Source organism: Pseudochaenichthys georgianus, chromosome 13 (assembly GCF_902827115.2).
Source record: "Pseudochaenichthys georgianus chromosome 13, fPseGeo1.2, whole genome shotgun sequence".
In the NCBI taxonomy this organism is placed as follows: Eukaryota; Metazoa; Chordata; class Actinopteri; order Perciformes; family Channichthyidae; genus Pseudochaenichthys; species Pseudochaenichthys georgianus.
Window position 1 is genome coordinate 7,079,221 of NC_047515.1, and position 18,547 is coordinate 7,097,767.

General features: G+C 42.5%; 1 protein-coding gene across 8 annotated transcripts in view; it reads right to left on the reverse strand.

The window, feature by feature from the left end:
• myo18ab (myosin XVIIIA b) overlaps positions 1 to 18,547 on the reverse strand; it is a 130,880-nt gene that overhangs the window by 79,957 nt on the left and 32,376 nt on the right. For 5 of the 8 annotated variants that reach the window (XM_071205323.1, XM_071205319.1, XM_034097091.1 and 2 more), the window contains 8 exons: positions 7,487 to 7,574; positions 5,669 to 5,775; positions 5,080 to 5,256; positions 4,671 to 4,881; positions 3,468 to 3,610; positions 3,145 to 3,245; positions 2,614 to 2,677; positions 2,090 to 2,234 (listed from right to left, as the gene is read on the reverse strand). In XM_071205323.1, coding sequence (XP_071061424.1) covers positions 2,090 to 2,234; positions 2,614 to 2,677; positions 3,145 to 3,245; positions 3,468 to 3,610; positions 4,671 to 4,881; positions 5,080 to 5,256; positions 5,669 to 5,775; positions 7,487 to 7,574 — 1,036 coding nt within the window. Of the gene's footprint in view, positions 1 to 2,089; positions 2,235 to 2,613; positions 2,678 to 3,144; positions 3,246 to 3,467; positions 3,611 to 4,670; positions 4,882 to 5,079; positions 5,257 to 5,668; positions 5,776 to 7,486; positions 7,575 to 8,535; positions 8,602 to 9,786; positions 9,941 to 11,801; positions 11,866 to 13,567; positions 13,660 to 18,547 lie in introns of those variants that run through there. The other 3 variants (XM_071205320.1, XM_071205321.1, XM_071205324.1) reach the window with 3 other exon arrangements.

Here is an 18,547-nt window from a genome sequence, read left to right on the forward strand (position 1 = left end):
CCCAGACCCCACGCAGCATTCTCATCTGAATGTCCTTACTGGTGTCATTTCCTGGTTGCTAACAATCGCCACTGTAACACATAATCACTGATGTTCCGCTGTAACGGTGGTGGACTCATCAGAACAGAGTGGGCGAGCTGACCAATCAGAGCACAGTGGGCTCACAGGGAGGGGGGGCAGGAGCTCCAATAAGCCGTTTAGGACAGAGAGTGAATCCACAGACTATACAGAGATGCTGTGAGAAACCAATGTGAGTTTAGAACATTGAACAATATAAATCTATTCCAGTGGACCTCAACACTGGAACTATGATCAGTAGAAATGGCCGTGACATGGGACCTTTAAACATCTAACCCCTGAGACACAGCCTCCCAGAGATTAACAGAGAAATATAAAATCTGAGCCAATCCAAAACCATCCTGGTGGGGAAATTGGCCCTACCTTTTTCTTTTTGCTGGTCATTGTTAACATTCAGATTGGCAACTTCCTGTATGACAAAACCTCCACTCAAGTAGCCAATAGACCAGTTTGCCCAAACATAATTTGACCTGTTGACTTCAGGGGATTTAACCAATGCCCCTCCGATTGGTAGACCCCCAATGTATTCCACTGAGCCAAAGCCTCCTCAAATCTGTTTCTCCTAATTGCCCAATTTTATCCACCAATCAAATATTTTCTTCTGCAGCTATGGGAGTAAATGAACTAAGCCTTTTGGTGGAGAAACACTTGATCATGCAGTGACTGGTTTGGGTCTGGAGGCGATTCAAAGCCAATGTGTTGAATGGAACCAAGGCAACCTGACAGCCTGTGCTGCCAGCCAATCAGAGAGCTCAGATACAGAGCCAGAGAATCAACAGGAGCTCCCTGCCAAACACAAACTTCACAGGGATACAAGTTGTGTGTCAGAGAAGTGAAAACAAGCTTGACTTTGCTTTTGAGAGTGTGTTGTAATACGAGAGCAGCTCGGGAGTTCAATGTGGGCGACACGGGGACGCATCAGAGAGAGAAGTTTAAAAAAGGGACAGTGAAGTTCTGATCCCGGTGATTTGTATCTCGCAAAAGGGAAAAGGGTGAGACGGGGAGCGGGAAGACGGCATGAAGCAAACACAAGGGAGAGAGATAAAGAGAGGAGGGGAGGGAGGGAGGGAGGAGGAGCAGAAACAATAAAAATGCTAATGTCTTAAGGCCTGCAAGGAACGATAAAGGCATTAACACATAAAATACAAACAAGAAAGCCTCTGAAATAAAGTGAAAAAGAGTCAACAACCTGGGTGTTGTTTTTCCATTACCTTCATCTCCGTCTGCGTTTGATAGGGCGCAGCATGCAAACATGCAAGCAGAGAGAGGGGGTTAGAGATAACACAGTTCAGGGATTCATCAGTTCACAGCAGCAGGAACACGTGCACATTGGCAGTACACCACAGCGACACCACCATCCTGCTTTAGAACACCAAGCTGAGCAGTCAGACATGGCGCTGTTGGATCCACAGACCCCACAGACCCCTGTTTGGATGCTAAATGGTGCTCTGCCCGGAGCTGAAGGAAGTTACACACTGAAGACTTTGAAAATTGAAAATGTTCCGGCTTCATGTTCTTTTTAGCCTCGCTGTCATGTTGACACTGGTCTTAGCTCAGGCGAGGTGTGCCGATTATTCCTGAAACAGAACATCTTTGCTTTCCTTCTGAGGAAGCAACACCGCAGAGGTGAGCCACCTCCACCTCTCATCATAAGACATGAATACACACGTATAAAGAAATGTGCTGGTCAAGATGTTTGGGAAGAGTTCAAAGTCCAGGAGGAATAATAACAAATTCCTGTCAGGTATTATCTGTGTTTATTATTAGACTTGAAAACAATTGATAGGAAGGAACAATTATTTCAAATAACCTTCGAGACTCTTTGTTGAACATTTTTACTTAAACTTGTATCATAAACTCAAATGTAAAACTTGTTTTATTCTGTCATGGAGCAACTCTAGTAGTGCAATAATCAGATCTCGATTTGATTCACATGTCAAGCCTGACACCTAGTGGCAGGAAGAGGAATGTCAACACCGTTCTGATTTAACACATGCATGATGATTCCTACCTTTAGTGGCTCCTGCGGCCCCCAAGTGGTAAACGGCCCCCAGGATGAGCCAAAGGGCCTTCTGCTCCTCCCCAGAGATGCCCAGCACCTTCATGGCCGCCTGCAGCTTGGTGAACTGCTGCGAGGCTCGCTGCTTGTCTTCAGGCTGGAGAGAGTGGGATCCAACTTTAGAAATCCTAACAGGAAGTGCAATTGTTGCAGCTGCAAAAAGCTACTACCATACATTACATTTAGCTGATGCTTTTATCCAAACCAACTTGCAATAGGTGGAATAAACCATCAATATACACATTCAGTTGAAACAGGTGGGCTTTCAGGTGGACAGAAGTTGTGTAGAGGTTAGAGCCCAAAGGAAAGACATTGAGGTACGGAAGTCCTAAAACAATTGCTTCACCAGTTTGTCTTTGACACTTCTTGGTAGGAATTATGTAAATACAATTTGTTTTAGCAGCTATATAGCTCGTTCAAATAGATAAAGATGTATTAATTGATAAAACGGACAAAAGAGAAAGCTCTTGAATTACCTTAGACTGTGGGAGGATCCCAAAAGCACTGTTCTGCGCCAGATGGTTAAAGTGCAGCTCCGTTCTGAAGAGAGGAGCACAGAGGTAAGGTATTAGCAAATGAAGTGATGTCAACGTACCTGTATGCAGATTTGGTTTATCCCACAATTCCCGCCATTTGTGACGCACAAATATTCAACCTTGCTTATTTATCTTCTGGAATCATGTATGCGTTAAGTGCACAAGTGTGCTTATATGTTTTAACCTCTAACTGTTATTATAATCCCAATAAGTATTATTTGTACAACTCAATGTTATGATCAAAAACACATTCGATCTCCTGACTACAACATACTTGATGCAACCTGATCTGATGAGCTGTGACGCTCAAATCAAAACTCATCCTCCTGCAATTGGAGGACAATTTAAACGCCCCTTTTGCCGTCATTGAACATCACACAATATGTATGACTTGAAAAACTAAAGGACGTCATAGTATTGCTCTTCAAATGCTGGGGTTTTGTTGAAAAGAAGAAATGCTAAAAGAGTCACCTCAGGCTGCTGTCGGCTCCGGCCATCATGTAGTAAAAGACGTTGAAGGTGGACTCCTCCTCGGGCCGCTTGCTCACCCTCAGCTTCTCCAGCAGCATGGTCTGAGCCGGAGGAGAACACAGGTTTAGTTCTACTGTATGTCTAACATAGAAGTTGATGAGTGTGTGTGTGTGTTTGTCTTTATCGCATTATGGGGCCCCCAACATGTTAGCACAGTCACAACATGGGGTCCAAAATTCTTTCAATAAATCCCGACAATTTATTTGAAAGATGTTGCAAATAGGGTTCAGAACAAGAGTGCGTATGTGTGTTTGGGGGGGCACCTGGATGGAGGCAGAGGCCACCTGCCCGGCCTGGTCGAAGTCGAGGGACACTACGTGGGAGAAGCGGCTGGCGTTGGTGTTCATCGAGGTGGAGCTGTTGCCAAAAGCCTCCAGGATGGTGTAGACTGCTTGCCACTTCTCAGCTGTGTCACAAAAAGAAAACATGTCAAAGTGGATCTCAACATTTGTTCTGGAACATCAGTGCAAACCGTTTTTAAATGGTTCACCCGCCCTCTTGTGTTTTTTTTTAGTTAGCAACAATAATAATACGCACTTTGTCTAAAAGCAACCAATTACATACTTGACCCCAACCTATTATGTGTTACATACATGGATAGACAATGGATTAAAAAAGTCCCCGCATGTGGACTGGCCTTACTGTGAAGGAGACTAAAGACATGAGGCTAATAAAGTGTGCAAGGAATCATTATACGAAGCACTGATCATACATTGAAAATAACTCACTGCATCTACTGTCGTTAGCAAGTTAAAGGGCCCATGTCATGCTTTTCTGGTTATCACCCGTCCTCTTGTGTTATGAAGCTTTTTCTGCAGAGTCACAAACCCTCAAAGTGCACCCTGTAGCGAGTACAACTCTGACACTGTAACACATAATCACTGATGTTCAGCTGTAACGGTGGTGGACTCATCAGAACAGAGTGGGCGAGCTGACCAACAGCTAAACAAGCCGTTTAGGACAGAGAGTGAACACACGTAGTTTACAGAGATGCTGTGAGAAACCAATGTGAGTTTGGAACATTGCAAAATATAAATCTATTCTAGTAGACCTGAACAATGGAATTATGATCAGTAGAAATGGCCATGACATGGGACCTTTAATGTTTTTATAATGATATTATGTTATGAATGGCTGCTGCTCCACTATCTTTGTAGTTTGATGTGCCTAACGTTAGCTATCTAAGTCCGGCAGTGCCTTTATGCCTTGACTACTAAAAAAGTGGCTTTAATATGTGGAAATGATTCTGCGGATCAAAATGTGCCCCAGTCGTGATATACGCTAGCCACAGATGATATTTAGTGCATTATTGGAAATATCCAATTGGTTTTAGTCGAGGGAGATCTTGCAATGCTAACTTCCAGGTAGGCCTACACAAAAACACCATTACTGAACCTCTCTACTAGTCCACTATCTATTCATGGGATCGTTGTGATAACTGCCCTCTTTTCTCTCTGGAGGCTTACCAGAGAAGATCTTGCCCGTGCTGCCGGCGATGGAGACCAGGTACTGCACCAGGTGCTGGCAGTTGGTGGTCTTGCCACTGCCGGACTTGCCCAGCAGTACGATGGACTGATCCTGCCGGGTGGTGAGCAGGTTCCGGTAGGCAGACTGGGCCACGGAGTAGACATGAGGTGCAGAGTCCTCGCGCCTACAGCCTTTGAACATGTGCATTACCTAATGGGGCAGAAAGAAACGTTAGCTTTTAGCTCAAATAATATAATCAAAATGTGTAAGTATTATAGAACTTCTTTGCCACGGTGAATACTGCAACAATAAATAAAAAAATCCTACTGGTTTTTCGTAGAGGGAACCAGTCAGATGCTTACTTTGGTCCGCACATAGAAATACGTCCTCCCCTAGTCTTAAACGTACCTTCTCAGAGTACATGGAGGGTGTGCTCAGGGGGTTGATGACCACCATGTTGGGTCCGGCGTAGGTGTGGTTGAGGTTGCCTCCGTAGCGCTGCCTCAGGCAGTTCATCACACTGGACTCATTGAGATAGAGCAGGGAGGCCAGGTCCTCTGAGCGGTTGTATGACGGAGGGTTGGCCTGCACACGAGGAGGGGTAACCACATGCATACGTTTCAACACCACCAGCCTATTAGCTACAATTGGAGCTAGCCTAATGTCCAGTAGTACTGTTGTATGATGGAGAGATAAAACTGTGTCGGGGTTCAAGTAAGATCCCTCATCTGGAGGATTGTGGAGAGCACCTGCGGAAAACTGAGGTTCTTTTCTACCAAATGGCCAAACTAACTTCTGTTTGCAAAAGGTGAAACATGTTGTACAAAAAACATATACCTTCCATGGTGAATTCTCTACATGATTGATTTAGTAAGTATTCCTGTATTAAGCAGGATAATATGCAGCAAGTCGGTCACTACAGCCACAGAACCCCAACAAGTTGACCTGGACCCTGAAGCACAAGATCCCTAGCTTTGCTCTACCATCTCATATTCACCTTTTCTATGTCGTCTTCGTCAACTTCCAGTAATGTCCCATCGTGCTCCAGTTTGATTTTCACCTTGCCCTCTGGCAGGGAGCCAGCTTCTGTCTTCACCACGGTGGCTGTGGAGAGAAAGGATAGGAAACACCGTGAGTCCTCAACCTCATCTGTTCGGCTAAATGAAGCACGGACAGTTTAGCATTCCCATGTTCAGAACTGGAATTAGGCAGAAAACCACTTCTCATGTTCGGAGGAAATAATATAACATTTTCCCTTTGAAGACTGGAAATAAGATAAAAAGGAACCTAAATATGTGAAATGATAGATTTGACACAGTTCTTCTGTTGTTGTTGATACCAAAATACCATCTGGTCATAATAGATCCTAGGTACAATGCACAGTGGAGGATGGAAGTTAAACACCATGCATTCTTGGTGTTGTGGTGTTAAGGGGACAACCATTTTAAAAGGCACCGCAAAGGGACATGAAGATACTTTGGGCGACGAGGACACAATGTATGGCTTTTCTAGTTATTAAAGGAAGCATTTGGGCAAGAAGCCGAGCTGCTCTTTACAACAGTAAAACAACTCAAATGGTCATTCATATATCTGTGTGTTCAGCGCACAACTGGAGTCGGGACATGGTCCATCTTGGAATGAATACACACAACTCAAATTGTCGAGAACACATTGGCCCAAGTGTAATCTGCCACGTCTGAAAACAGTGGTTTAGCTTTGATTGGTTAAAAAAAACATACCGTTAACTGAAGTATAAAAGTGTCTGACCCAGGGTCTACCACTCACAGGGTCAGTGGTTGAATCCCCAGACATTGCTGTAAACATCTGGAATTGGCCCGATACCTTACCCCAAATCACTCCCGCAGGACCACGCTATTTTCAGGGGTCATACACTTTTTCACTAATGATTTTCAATGACTTTTCCATGACCAAAAAGATTACTCTCTCAGCGGTACCACTGAACATTTTTATTTTAACATGGTAAGCTGAAAAATAAGGTCTGCATATCAAACATGTTGTGCCTATCTAAAACAAATCCATAGTAGGCTTACAGTAAGCCACTGTAGACTAGAGGGCATGATGTTAAAAATCTCTCACCAGAAAAATACCTCGACAGTTAAATGCCATTTTACGTTTCATTACTATACAGTATTTATTATCGTTATAGTATTACTATTTTGGCGATTAAATAAAATATAAATATATTTGATGGCAACTTTGGTACATTTTCCATGACTTTTCCAAAACTTTAGGACTGTTCCAGGGCCTGGAATTTGCATTTTGAATTTCAATGACTTCTCCAGGTTTGTAATGATCGTAGGAAACCCTGTATTGTGTATGTAATTATATAAGTGTATGTACGTCCCTTTGGATAAAGTGTCAGCTACAGTAAAGGGCATGTCATAATAATAGTTTAATAATTATGCTTTATATACTTGCTTTATAACAATACACAGTTGATGCTTACGCGATTCAGAAAACTAAATGAAATACTTTTGAAAAAAATATCAATTTAAATCCAATCTTCTTGTAATTATTAACAATACTTATTTGAAGAATTGTATATGGAATTCATTTTTTTAAACATTTATTTACCGTTTTTTTTTTTTTTTTTTTAAGACACCCACATTTTAAAAAGAGAAAGCACAAAAATGTAAAACTTGTGTATGTATAAATGTAACATTCTTTGCACAATTTATAATAAAGATATGTTTAAAAATAAAAAAAAAGGGGAGAGAGAGAGAGAAAGCACATTGCAAGGAAAACGAGGAAAACATTTCCTGCATTTGAATGTTTTAAAAGTAATCCGTCTCACCCAGGGAGAAGCCATCTTTGTGGACCAGCCAGACTTTCTCTGATCCATACCAGGCCTGCTCGGCTGCGATCTGCTCCTCTGTCTTCACCTAGGACACAAAGGGTAAGGAGAACAATGGGTGGATAGCAGCAGAGAGCAGAGAAGAGGGAATTGTTATCGCCACGGCACTCATAGTTCAAAACCAGTACATGCTGATGAAAAGCTTGATGAACATGCAGTGGGGCACAGTGGATGGAAAAGTCTCCCACTGAGCACTGCTGCTCCATCAGGGTGGTGTTTTTGTGTGTCTGTCTGTGTGAGGAACTTCAAAAACACACACACGTCAAGCCTCAGGGGTGTGTGAAGGGGGTTCATTGGCAACCGTGGAAACACAAAGGACCAGGGAGTACCTCAGTGCAGTGAGCACAAAAGGGAAAGTGAGGAAGGACCAACAACCATAGACTCAAATAATAGACCTTAGAACATGTAAATATGAAAGGAAAGAACACATTACACAAATGTACCATTCTAATGTTGCTTTAGTTTAGTTGACCAATAACATTTATTTCTAGAACAAAACACTGAATTTCATGGTTTTGGGGTTTAAAATGATGATAAAGGGTTATAGTAAATCGTAGGTTGATCTGTATGTAGTTGTATGACATTTCTTACTTTAAAAAAAGCAGCCCCTGTACATGGCCTTGTTGAACTCTTACCTTAATTAAGCTGAAATATATATATTTTCCGAGGTCTTCGTCTCGTCTCCTAACTTTCTGTTGTTGTACCTTGACGGCTTATATTAGCATTGACTTATTTAAATAATTTAAACAAACTAACAAAAACCAAAAAAAAAGTCAGACTTGTGGAAGTATAACTTAAGAAAAATGATTTCAAAGTTGGTGACTACTTAAAGTTCACATCATTTCAATGGGACGAGTGACCAAGACACACTGCACTTCACAAGCAAGCAAGCAAAGGGAAAGGGCACAACACAACATTCTCCGATGGGGGGGGGGGGGGGGGGGGGGGGGGGGGGGGGACCGTGGGACTCGGGACAGTGCAGGCCCCACCTGGGACTGCTGGGCTGCAGCATGAGATGCCTGAAGGAGGGCCACAGGGTCCTCTTCCACTGATCCCTGGTGATTTGGCCAGCATGAAGAGGTCAAAAGTCACAGTTATATATGGGTAACAAATGTTTCGCCGACACATGAATAGATAAGCACACAGAACAATGGAAGTATCATCGGCATGTTGTCTGAACAAAGACTGCTTTGTTATACTTATCCTGTGGGAGAGATATCAAGTTTCAATGTGATCATCAATGTGAGGATCAACTTAATCCTCTCACCGTGGTTATAGTCCTTCTGCTTAAAGGGGCCCTATTAGGATCATTTTCATATGTGTATTGTGTGCCTCTACTACTTAGCCTATCAAGTACAATGTGTTGGAGCGCTAGCCAATAGAAGTGCGAGTGTTACATGGCGAAGTCACTTTGTCGCGGAAGTAAACTAAGGCGGGGGGGGGGGGAAGAAAGAAACTCCCTCTGAAGGGAACTTTGGGATTTTAGCCTTAGCAGACCATTTACATGCACTAAAAACCTATAAGACACGACAGGAAATGGAAAACTGAAGAAAGCATAATAGGGCCTCTTTATTACACTTTGGGGAAAGGTTAACTGATTCTGGAACAAAAAGCAACTGCAGGACAACAAAAGTAGTAGTCGGTTCATAAACAAACATTCATACTCGGGCATTCCAACCGTCAGTACTAAAGATACCAAGCCCATGCAGGTTCCTTTATCAGCCTGGTGCGTCATGGAAATAGAGATATCGTCATGCCACTGTGTGTTACACTGCGCCTCATGTCCACGGCAAAGCAAGAGAAGTCCTGCCAAAGAGCGTCCTGGCTGAATCATTTCATACTTTATGGTGTGTGCAAAATATGGGGGGCGAAAAGAATCCGCGACTGTTCAGAAAGTATATTTAGGCTGACAACACGGGTAGGAGGAATAAACAGTCCATTTTGATCTCCGTCTAAACATATCATATTTAAGCATCTTTATCACCCATAAATCTACGACTCAACGAGGAGACGTGGCTTTGTTTCGCAGTCACAACCACACGGGAGAATCGGATGCTAAATACTCTTAAAGTAACAATGTGTGAGTGTTGTTGGCATATTAGGTTAGAGTTAGTTCCTTCAAAACGCTTTCCCCTGGCTAAAGTAGCTTTAGGGTTATCCATTATTCAGTATTTAGACTCTGACTTGAAATACTGCAGACGAGTGAAATGAGAAGAAGTTAGAAGTATTCTGGTCCTTACACTCTGACAAGTCACACGATTACAAACTCCAGCCAGGAGGCCTAGAGGAAATCTGGAGGGCTGAGGGTACCTGGATGGGGCCCGGGAGGGGGCTCTGATTCTGCGGGGCGGCAGGGACGGGGGCTTGGACAGAAGCCGGAACACTGACTGTCAGCTTTGCCACAAAGCAACCACAGCGAGACAATGACAACCACCAAAAGCAGTGTGTGAAAGGCATCGAGGGAAGGAGAGAGAATGGGGGAAACGGGACAAAGAAGAAGACAATGTCAACATGGACTTTTGGATGAAGAAAATGCAGTGCATAAAAGCATAGAAAAAGTTAATGGACAAAGGTTTTAGGGGGATTAAATAAGTCCAAACTATCAGAGTGACACGTTATTGGGCATGAATTCTGTTAGCAACTTGTTAACATGCCTGAGGGGAAACCTCCCCTTTAACGCCACTGTTCAATTGGGAACTTTCTTGGAGTTTCAACAACTCCAGAGTGACTCCTCTTATCAAGTTCACAAGGCCCCCTATTATGCCAATTTCTAGGTTTCATATTGTATTTTGTGCATCTAATGTAATGTTTACATTACATGTTAGACGCTTTTATCCAAAGCGACTTACATTCTCAATACTGTGGTGGGCAATCCCCACAGGAGCAATGTGGGGTGAAGTGTCTTGCCCAGGGACACAACGGCATGCTGACTGCAGTGGGGTTTGAACCTGTGCCCCCCTGAACCAAACACCAACGGACTAGTCCACTGCGCCACAGCCTCCCTGTTTACAAGCTTTAATGTCGGAAACATTCTTTATTTTCCTCATACTGCGTGTAACACACTACAGTAAAGGGAAAACCCCAAAAAGCATAATAGGGCCCCTTCAAGGAAGTATCCTTCTCCAGTTAAACTTCCATTCAAACATTCAAACATTTGGACAGGACTAGACATCAACAGACACACAGTTATAGTACTTTGAACCAGGCCAGAAAATAGTAGATTGGGATATCCCTATAGAGTTGGTGTGTAGGCCTTTTGAGAGCAGCCATAGGTTTCAGATAAGTAACAGGTTGTTAGCAATACAAGTGCATGATGAAAGCCAGAGAAAGTGAGTTAGATAGGGTAAGGGTAAGAAAGATAGGGCCCGGACAGCAGCAGAGGGATCATATGTCACTCTGTCATAAGTCACCACTGGTGGAGCAACTGTTCTGCCCCTAACCCCCCAGCAAGGAGGGTGAGAGACTACCTCCCAATACTTTCCTCTGCTGTGTCTCTCTGTAAATACACACCAATAAACCAAGCATGGTTAGGGGCACAGTCATGGTTTGAGTTAGGGACGCTGAGGTTATGCTAGTCAACGCATTACAAAACAACCCTATGATAGGAAAAGAGTGGTGCAGCGATGATGTCTTTTTTAGGCCAACCCAGAAGTTAGCATTGCAATGGGCTCCCTCGACAAAAAGCAATGGGATTTTTCCATAGAATTTTGAAATATTCCAGAATAAGATCTGTGGCAAACGTATGTTAATGATGCAACAGCAGCAATCAATCTCCACATGTTGTTGACATCCCTATTATAACGTATGAGGCCTACATTCAGGTTTAGGACTCCATTAGGTGAAGCTGAGCCCATATTCAAATTTTTGTTTCAAATCAAAAAAATGTACCGTACTTTTCGGACTATAAAGCGCACCTGCATATAAGCCGCAGCAGCTAAATTGTCCGTCTGTCTTGCTCTCGTTCTGTCTCTCGGTTCCACTTTTCCTGCTGGAGCCCGCCGCTTAAAGGTGGCGGGCGCGGACCGGTCCTAGAGCCCATAGAGTTAAAGGTGGTTAATTTTACCTGTAAAATCCATAGATTTAGGAGGTTCCCTAGTGGCCGTTAGCTGTACAAAAAAAATGGGGGGAAAAGTCGCGGCTTATAGTCCCGAAAAGTACGGTACTTGGTTGTGTAAAAGATTAAATGGACAGAAAAGAGACACAAAGCAAAGACAATACAAGAATAATGTGCAGGTAGACGGCAGGGTGATTTTACAGGGGCACCGAAGATCCTCATCAGACGTCTCTGAGCCTCCTCGGTGGGACCTGAGCGGCGCCTCCTACAGGTCAGAGCAGCAACACATTGACACTAAGCAACACTGACAGAGCCCGTGACTTCACACAATCAGAGAAAAATATTTTCTCTTACAAATCTATCTGGAATCATTTTCCCTAGAGGACATTCCTGTCATCAACATTACAAAGCATATTTTTTGTAGTATCTGATTTAAAAAGACCTCGTTAGTAAACGTTCAAAGGTGCTTCCAACACCATGCACACCTGGTAAGTCCATTCCACACACACACTAATATACAAGTGTTTGGTTAAGAGAGTGATATTAGAAACACACTAGTTGCAACAAACCAGCAAAGCAAGTCAATGTACCAAAGACATATTGACACACATAAGGGGAAGAACCCTAGTCCTAATTCAACTAATGTGTTTATCTTATCATCAAAACAGAGCCATAATTCATGTCATAAATACATTCCAGAAGATAGATCTGTCCAGTAAATAATAATAATATTTAAATTCGACAGCAAAAGTTGTAGGCCTTTCTAGAGTTACTTTACTCGTCAGAGGCAGCGAGTTGTTCGGAGTAAGCTGAGACCCAGTCAGGTCTTGCACAAATTCAACATGAGCCCAGGAAAAACAGTATGTCTGCCATCCGTTCCTGGAGAGTTGTACTATCTGTTCGTGTTGATGGGTTTTGCTTTGAGAATGTAGTAATTGGATTTACATAGGTCTCCTGTTGGGTAACTCAAACTCAGTCGAGACCACTGAAATCTTGCGTTTGGAGCTGTATCCGGTGGGACTCTACCTTTTTAAACAAAACTTTTGAACTACATTCTGCTTAACAACCACCGGAAGAGGAAATTATTGTCAGAAAGTAGATATACCTCCTACTCCTCAACAGCCATTGCAAAGGTGACCAACATTAAAGGTAATCAACAATAAAAGGCCTTGTAAAACTTAATCATGACAGAGACCAAGGTCTAAAGCCCCTCTGGCAGAATATATCAGACATATCAGAAGCAGATGCATTTTTGATGTGGTTTGTCTTAGTATTACAAAATAATCCTTAAGATTGTTCAAAATAAAAAGGTGTATTAAGATTCAACTTATTGTCATTACGTAGTACAGGTAGTAAGTACTATGTAACGAAACGGTTTCTCTGCATTTGACCCATCCTAGTGTTAGGAGCAGTGGGCTGCCATTATGTACGGCGCCCGGGGAGCAGTGTGGGGAACGGTGCCTTGCTCAGGGACACCTCGGTAGCACTTGGTATTTCCGGGACTTGAACTGGTGACCTTCCAGTTGCCAAGTCCCTATGGACTTCGCCACCACCGCCCTATCCCCTTGGAGCAAAACTTTACATTGACTATACTGTCTCTTTTTCCACTGGGGATGGACAGTACGCTTCAACACAACTGATGGTCATTCGTTTTTCGTGTCGAAAAGTGCTTAATGGTTGAACAGAAAGCACAACAAACAAATTGAAACCAGGAGTTCAAATAAAACGTCTTCTAAACAATAACAACTTTTTCCGTAGTTATTCTAAAAAAAGGTACACATTTAGTGTTCCATTTTCCGTAGCTTGCCATCAAGTAACTCGAAAACCAAGACACACTGAGGTTACACACAAATATGGGGCAAACTCCATACAGTTCTTTCATCCCAAACATGCATTTCAAACGGTCGTGCAACTTCCACACCAATTTCCCAAATGTTGACCACACATGCAAAGTGTGGACAGTGTACCTCTTGTTGACTGACAGCAGTTTGTTGAATGAGAATCAGAGATTGAGGTGGAGACTGTGGACCGGGGCTGGGACGGAGATGATCTTTGCTGACAGGAGCTGCAACTGGAGAGGGTTTCGCAGCTGGGCTGAAACGTGGTGGAGGAGAGAGGGAGGCAGGTTTCTGGGACACTTGGGTGGTAGGAGGATTTGTAAGACTAGGTTTTGTAGCCGAAGGAGGATTTGTAGGACTAGGTTTTGTAGCTGAAGGAGGATTTGTAGGACTAGGTTTTGTAGCCGAAGGATGTTTTGTAGGACTAGGTTTTGTAGCTGAAGGAGGATTTGTAGGACTAGGTTTTGTGGCAGAAGGAGGATTTGTAGGACTAGGTTTTCTGGCAGAAGGAGGATTTGTAGGACTAGGTTTTCTGGCAGAAGTTGATCTGTGTGCAGGTACAAAGCCAGGAGGTGGAGACAAAGGTGAGGGCTTGGGGGATGGGATAAAGCCAACATTTGGTGGCATTGACAAGGGTCTGGAATGAGTGGATTTGGAAGAAATCGCCTTGCTGGGGGAGTTTACAGCAACAGGAGATTTGACATCATGTGTAACTGGACCAGAGCTTGTCTGTTTGTGATCAACCTCTTGTGGCTTTGGGGTGGTTTTATCCTCTTTCTTCTCCTCTTTGATCACCTCTGGCACAACTACCTTTTCCTCTTTCTTCTCAATTTGCTTCTCCAACTCTATTTTCTCTGGTCGTTCATCCCTAATTATTCGTGGACGGGGCTCTCTTGTCCTGCCTCTTACCATGAGGTTCGTCAATCCTCGCGAAATGTCGTCTTTGTCTTCTGTTTTGATGACGTCATGTTTAAAGAGAATGCTGGCATTACTGGGGCCTTAGACATTGAAGCTGGCGCCGCTTTAACTGGTTCAGCAGCAGGCTTGGCTGCTGGTGGAGCTCTGTCTGATGGCTGTGTTGGCACGGCGCTCTCGTCCTCTTCAGTTGGTACGACCTTCCTGACAACGCGACGAATCACCTTTATTACTTTCTTATGTGTCAGACCATTGACTTCTGTAGGATCCCATTTGGTTGCCATTGGTGACATTCCCGTTGGCTGGACAGTTGACCACCCTTTTGCCCACAATGCCATTTTGCTCTCGCTCAATGTTCATAACTGGCTTTGGGCTCAGAGGTGCTTTTGGTGGTTCAGGGCTCCTTAATAGCTCTGTCGTCTTTGAAGGGGCCTCAGGGCTTTTGAAGCGTTCTGGCACTTTAACAGGTTCCCTGACTTTAGGTGGGGAGGGGACTTCTGACCCGGGTTGACAACTCGTTATTCGAAACGGACGGGGGACTTGTTGCCCGGAATAACCCCCTGCCAGGGTCTAGAGCTGGTACTGACTTGGCCCGGCTGGGCGCCCCCTCACTGTCTGGCTACTCATAGAGAGGAAAGAGAGGTGAATGAGAACATGAATGATGAAGGGAAATCTAAGCATCATATCTTTAATAATCAAGATATTGGTGATTCTTTGAGCTGAATGTATCAAGAATTGATTAAAATAATGGCATAACGCCTAGTAAACTACATGGTTACAAACCCTAACCCTACACAAATGTAAGAAAAAGAGGAATGAAGAGCCAGCTGCCTAACCCCTCAGTGATAATTTAAAGTAACCTGAAATCACACATATGGCACTTGCTGGGAGATCTGACTGAAGGCCATGTGTTTCAAACTTAACACCAAATGACCAGATGCCAACAGTAACTCCTGCATGGCTACTCTAAAGCAGACAAACGGGACAATATTTACTTACACTTTTGCTTCCTGGATCTTCTTTGATCTAAATATTTTAATATAAAAAGAAAAACTAAATCAAAACCTTCACACTACATGAGGCTGTTCATCACAAATCGTGCAAAGTCACAACATGCGCATTGTCAGTTTTATTTGCATTTAAATTACGTTTGCACTGCAACACGTTCTCAAAATACAAGCAGTCAATCTTACTAATTCAAGGGCTTACAAAGTATGCACTCACTGCATTGTAAGTGAACTTGTTAGGTGTCCAGCAACGATATAGGTGGTACAATATCAAAACGTCTTTAACGTGCTTAGGCATGAGAGTGAAAGCTATTACAATCTTAGTGTGACACAAGCAAAGCCACACGTATCTCAAGACAGTGGACACACATGTTAATACACAGTGTAAAAACACCGGAAAACCATGCAGCTTGAGAAATGTCCAAGTGAGACTTCCCTTTTGTTCCCAGAAGGAAAAGCGAGATGAGAATGCCATGTTGGCTGATCTGCTGTCATGGGCTGTGATGGATGAGATGAGAGCAGGAGGAAGAGGAGGGGAAGGGGAGCTAGGAGAGGAAGCATGGTGAGAACACAGACAGGTGAATAGAAACGACAATCTTCAGGGATCTACAGAGATCTTTGAATTGTCAATGTAAGCAGAGCCACACGTTGATGGCAAAGCGATGAATAGGATCTTGGAGAAGTAGTGGAGGTACAGGAGATTATAGCAGATAAAATACACCACAAAAAAAAACTAAAGGTTTGTAAAAAATAAAAAGGATCACACATTGTCAACCCACTATAACCAAATAGTGAACAGCGCTCCACGAAACCATGAATGGTGAACAAAAATATAAGCATCCCTGGTCACTTTTAAATGAGCAAGAAGAAAATGCCAAAACAGTTCTGAATACATGCATCCAGCTTCAGAGCAACACCAGAAATAAATACTGTACAGGCTTATTTTGAAATGTTCTTCATTTTCATTATCCTATTTCTAGATTCCTTGTTTTTCAGTTTGCCCACACATCAAACATTTCTCTTTCAATTATAATACTTTATGCTAAATCTCTGTCACGCACCTTAAGCAGCAATATAGGTAGGTATCCTAAGCATCCGAACCCAAGAAGAGCAGGAGCATTAGCTTTAACCAAGCCAATGTGAATTTCTACCACGGAATACAGTGATGATATATTTGGGGAAGCCAACACACAATTTAGCTTCGCAAAAAATCCTTTGACAAAAAGCGATTTAGGAATTTAGCTTTAAATAAGATCTGTGGCAAACAGACAAAGATACCCGTGTTCAGTGGGATCACGTTGAGTAGTCTCTTTTGGTCACCTGTAAGTAGCCAATGTTTTGAACACAGGTAAAAGCTCCCCAGTACGGTTTGTACTGACCCGTTTGATGTCATAGAACAGAACGTTTAAAATATCTTAAGCTATATAGCGACAGACCTTAATTTAGGCCTGCAACCAAAAACTGATAAAAAAAACTAATATCTGGGTTTATGACTCAATCCTTCAACATTCTATTATATCACTGTTAGAAAAATACATTTACCGCACTGTAAAACAGACTGTCATTTTTTGGATAATGTCACATGCTGAATGCTTCAGAAAAACCTGCTGCCTGAAGTTTACATTGCACAGGGGTTTAAGTAGGGTTCTGCCTCGTCTAAAGTATTTAATGTCTTTTCACAGTGCAAAAAACAACTGGTTTTCCCTTCATCTGATTCGGACAGTAGGCCTTTAGCCCTTCACTGTATGGGATAGTGTTCAGGTCTGGCCTGCAGTGAGTCAGTGACTTTTATCAGTGATCTGGTCACTGAATTAGAACACTGACTAACAGCTTTATTTTTGGATCAGACAGTGTTAAAGTAGCGATGTGGGCCGGATAACGCTGTAAAAAAAAGAAGAGGAAACGCACATAGGCCTGGCTGAAGTCATACATCACAAATATCTATTTTCTATACCCTACTAAGATGAGTAAGCCTTGATAAAACTAGTCAAATTAGGCACCAAATATAAGAGCCCACTAGGGTATTGTTTCTCTATGATATCAAGTCAAGCACAATTCAAACAATATTTCTGAATTGCATTTGTTTTGATCGTTTCAATGTCTGTAAGAACTTGCCCAACTCTTGTTTTCTAACTAATCAACGAATTTGCTTGAATTTGAAGGTACTCTATAAGACTACTAATGAATGTCATACATTATCAACTTTAAACAAAACATCCTTTACAGACTAAATGATACACCCATTTCCAGAAGAAACATGTTATGGTCATTCACAGAATCAAATCTAAGTTAATCATAAACCTAAAAACTCTTAGCAGCAGACATTTATTCTAAATAAAGTCCTGGGTTTACAATTTGTATTGGATACAATTGTTATTAAAACATACTTGCAATCATATACAAAGAATGTTTTCTAGTTTTTTTAGCACTGGTCTGGTATTACCTGTGGACCTCATGTGATCTAGTTGTACTTTATTTACACAGGAGAATTTTGCATTTCATTGGAATAGAGACAACAGCGTTAATGTCATACCATTCAAATATGGAAGATGTATGTCCAATATATCATGTTAAATGTTTAAAACAAAGAACTGTGGCATTGCATGCAACCAAACCTGTCCAGCTCGGAAGCATACTAGTCAACAGTGGTACAACATTATAATACAGAATCAACATGATAGAATTTGGTCCATACAAAATATCCCCGAATTTCACCTGACCCTATGAGTTTATAAAGGGAGTGTGAATAAGTTGGTCTAAAAGTAAACATACCCTAACACTTTACACGTCATAGTCAAAGTCACATACAATATTGACCTTATCAGAACACCACAACATATGACACAATAAGTAAAACATTTGCTGTAAAAAACCACAACATAAGAGTCCACTAAATCTAAACTTCATTTCCCAGGAGTTCATACGTCGGCACATGAGCTCACTGAGCATGTCAACTTCTTCAAACCAGCCAAACTGACATTTCTCACACTTCTATGTTCAGATTAGAACCCCTCTTATTGACTAACATCCGAGTAGAAAAAGGGAGACTGTCACATAGCACAAAAGCTATAATTGTTAAGTGCTTGTTTCAGTTGGAAAACCACTTAAACTGCCCCCCTCAGCTAGCTTAGTCTATAAATAGAGCCCACCGGCTGTGGGACCTCGAGGGCCCACACAAAAAGACCTA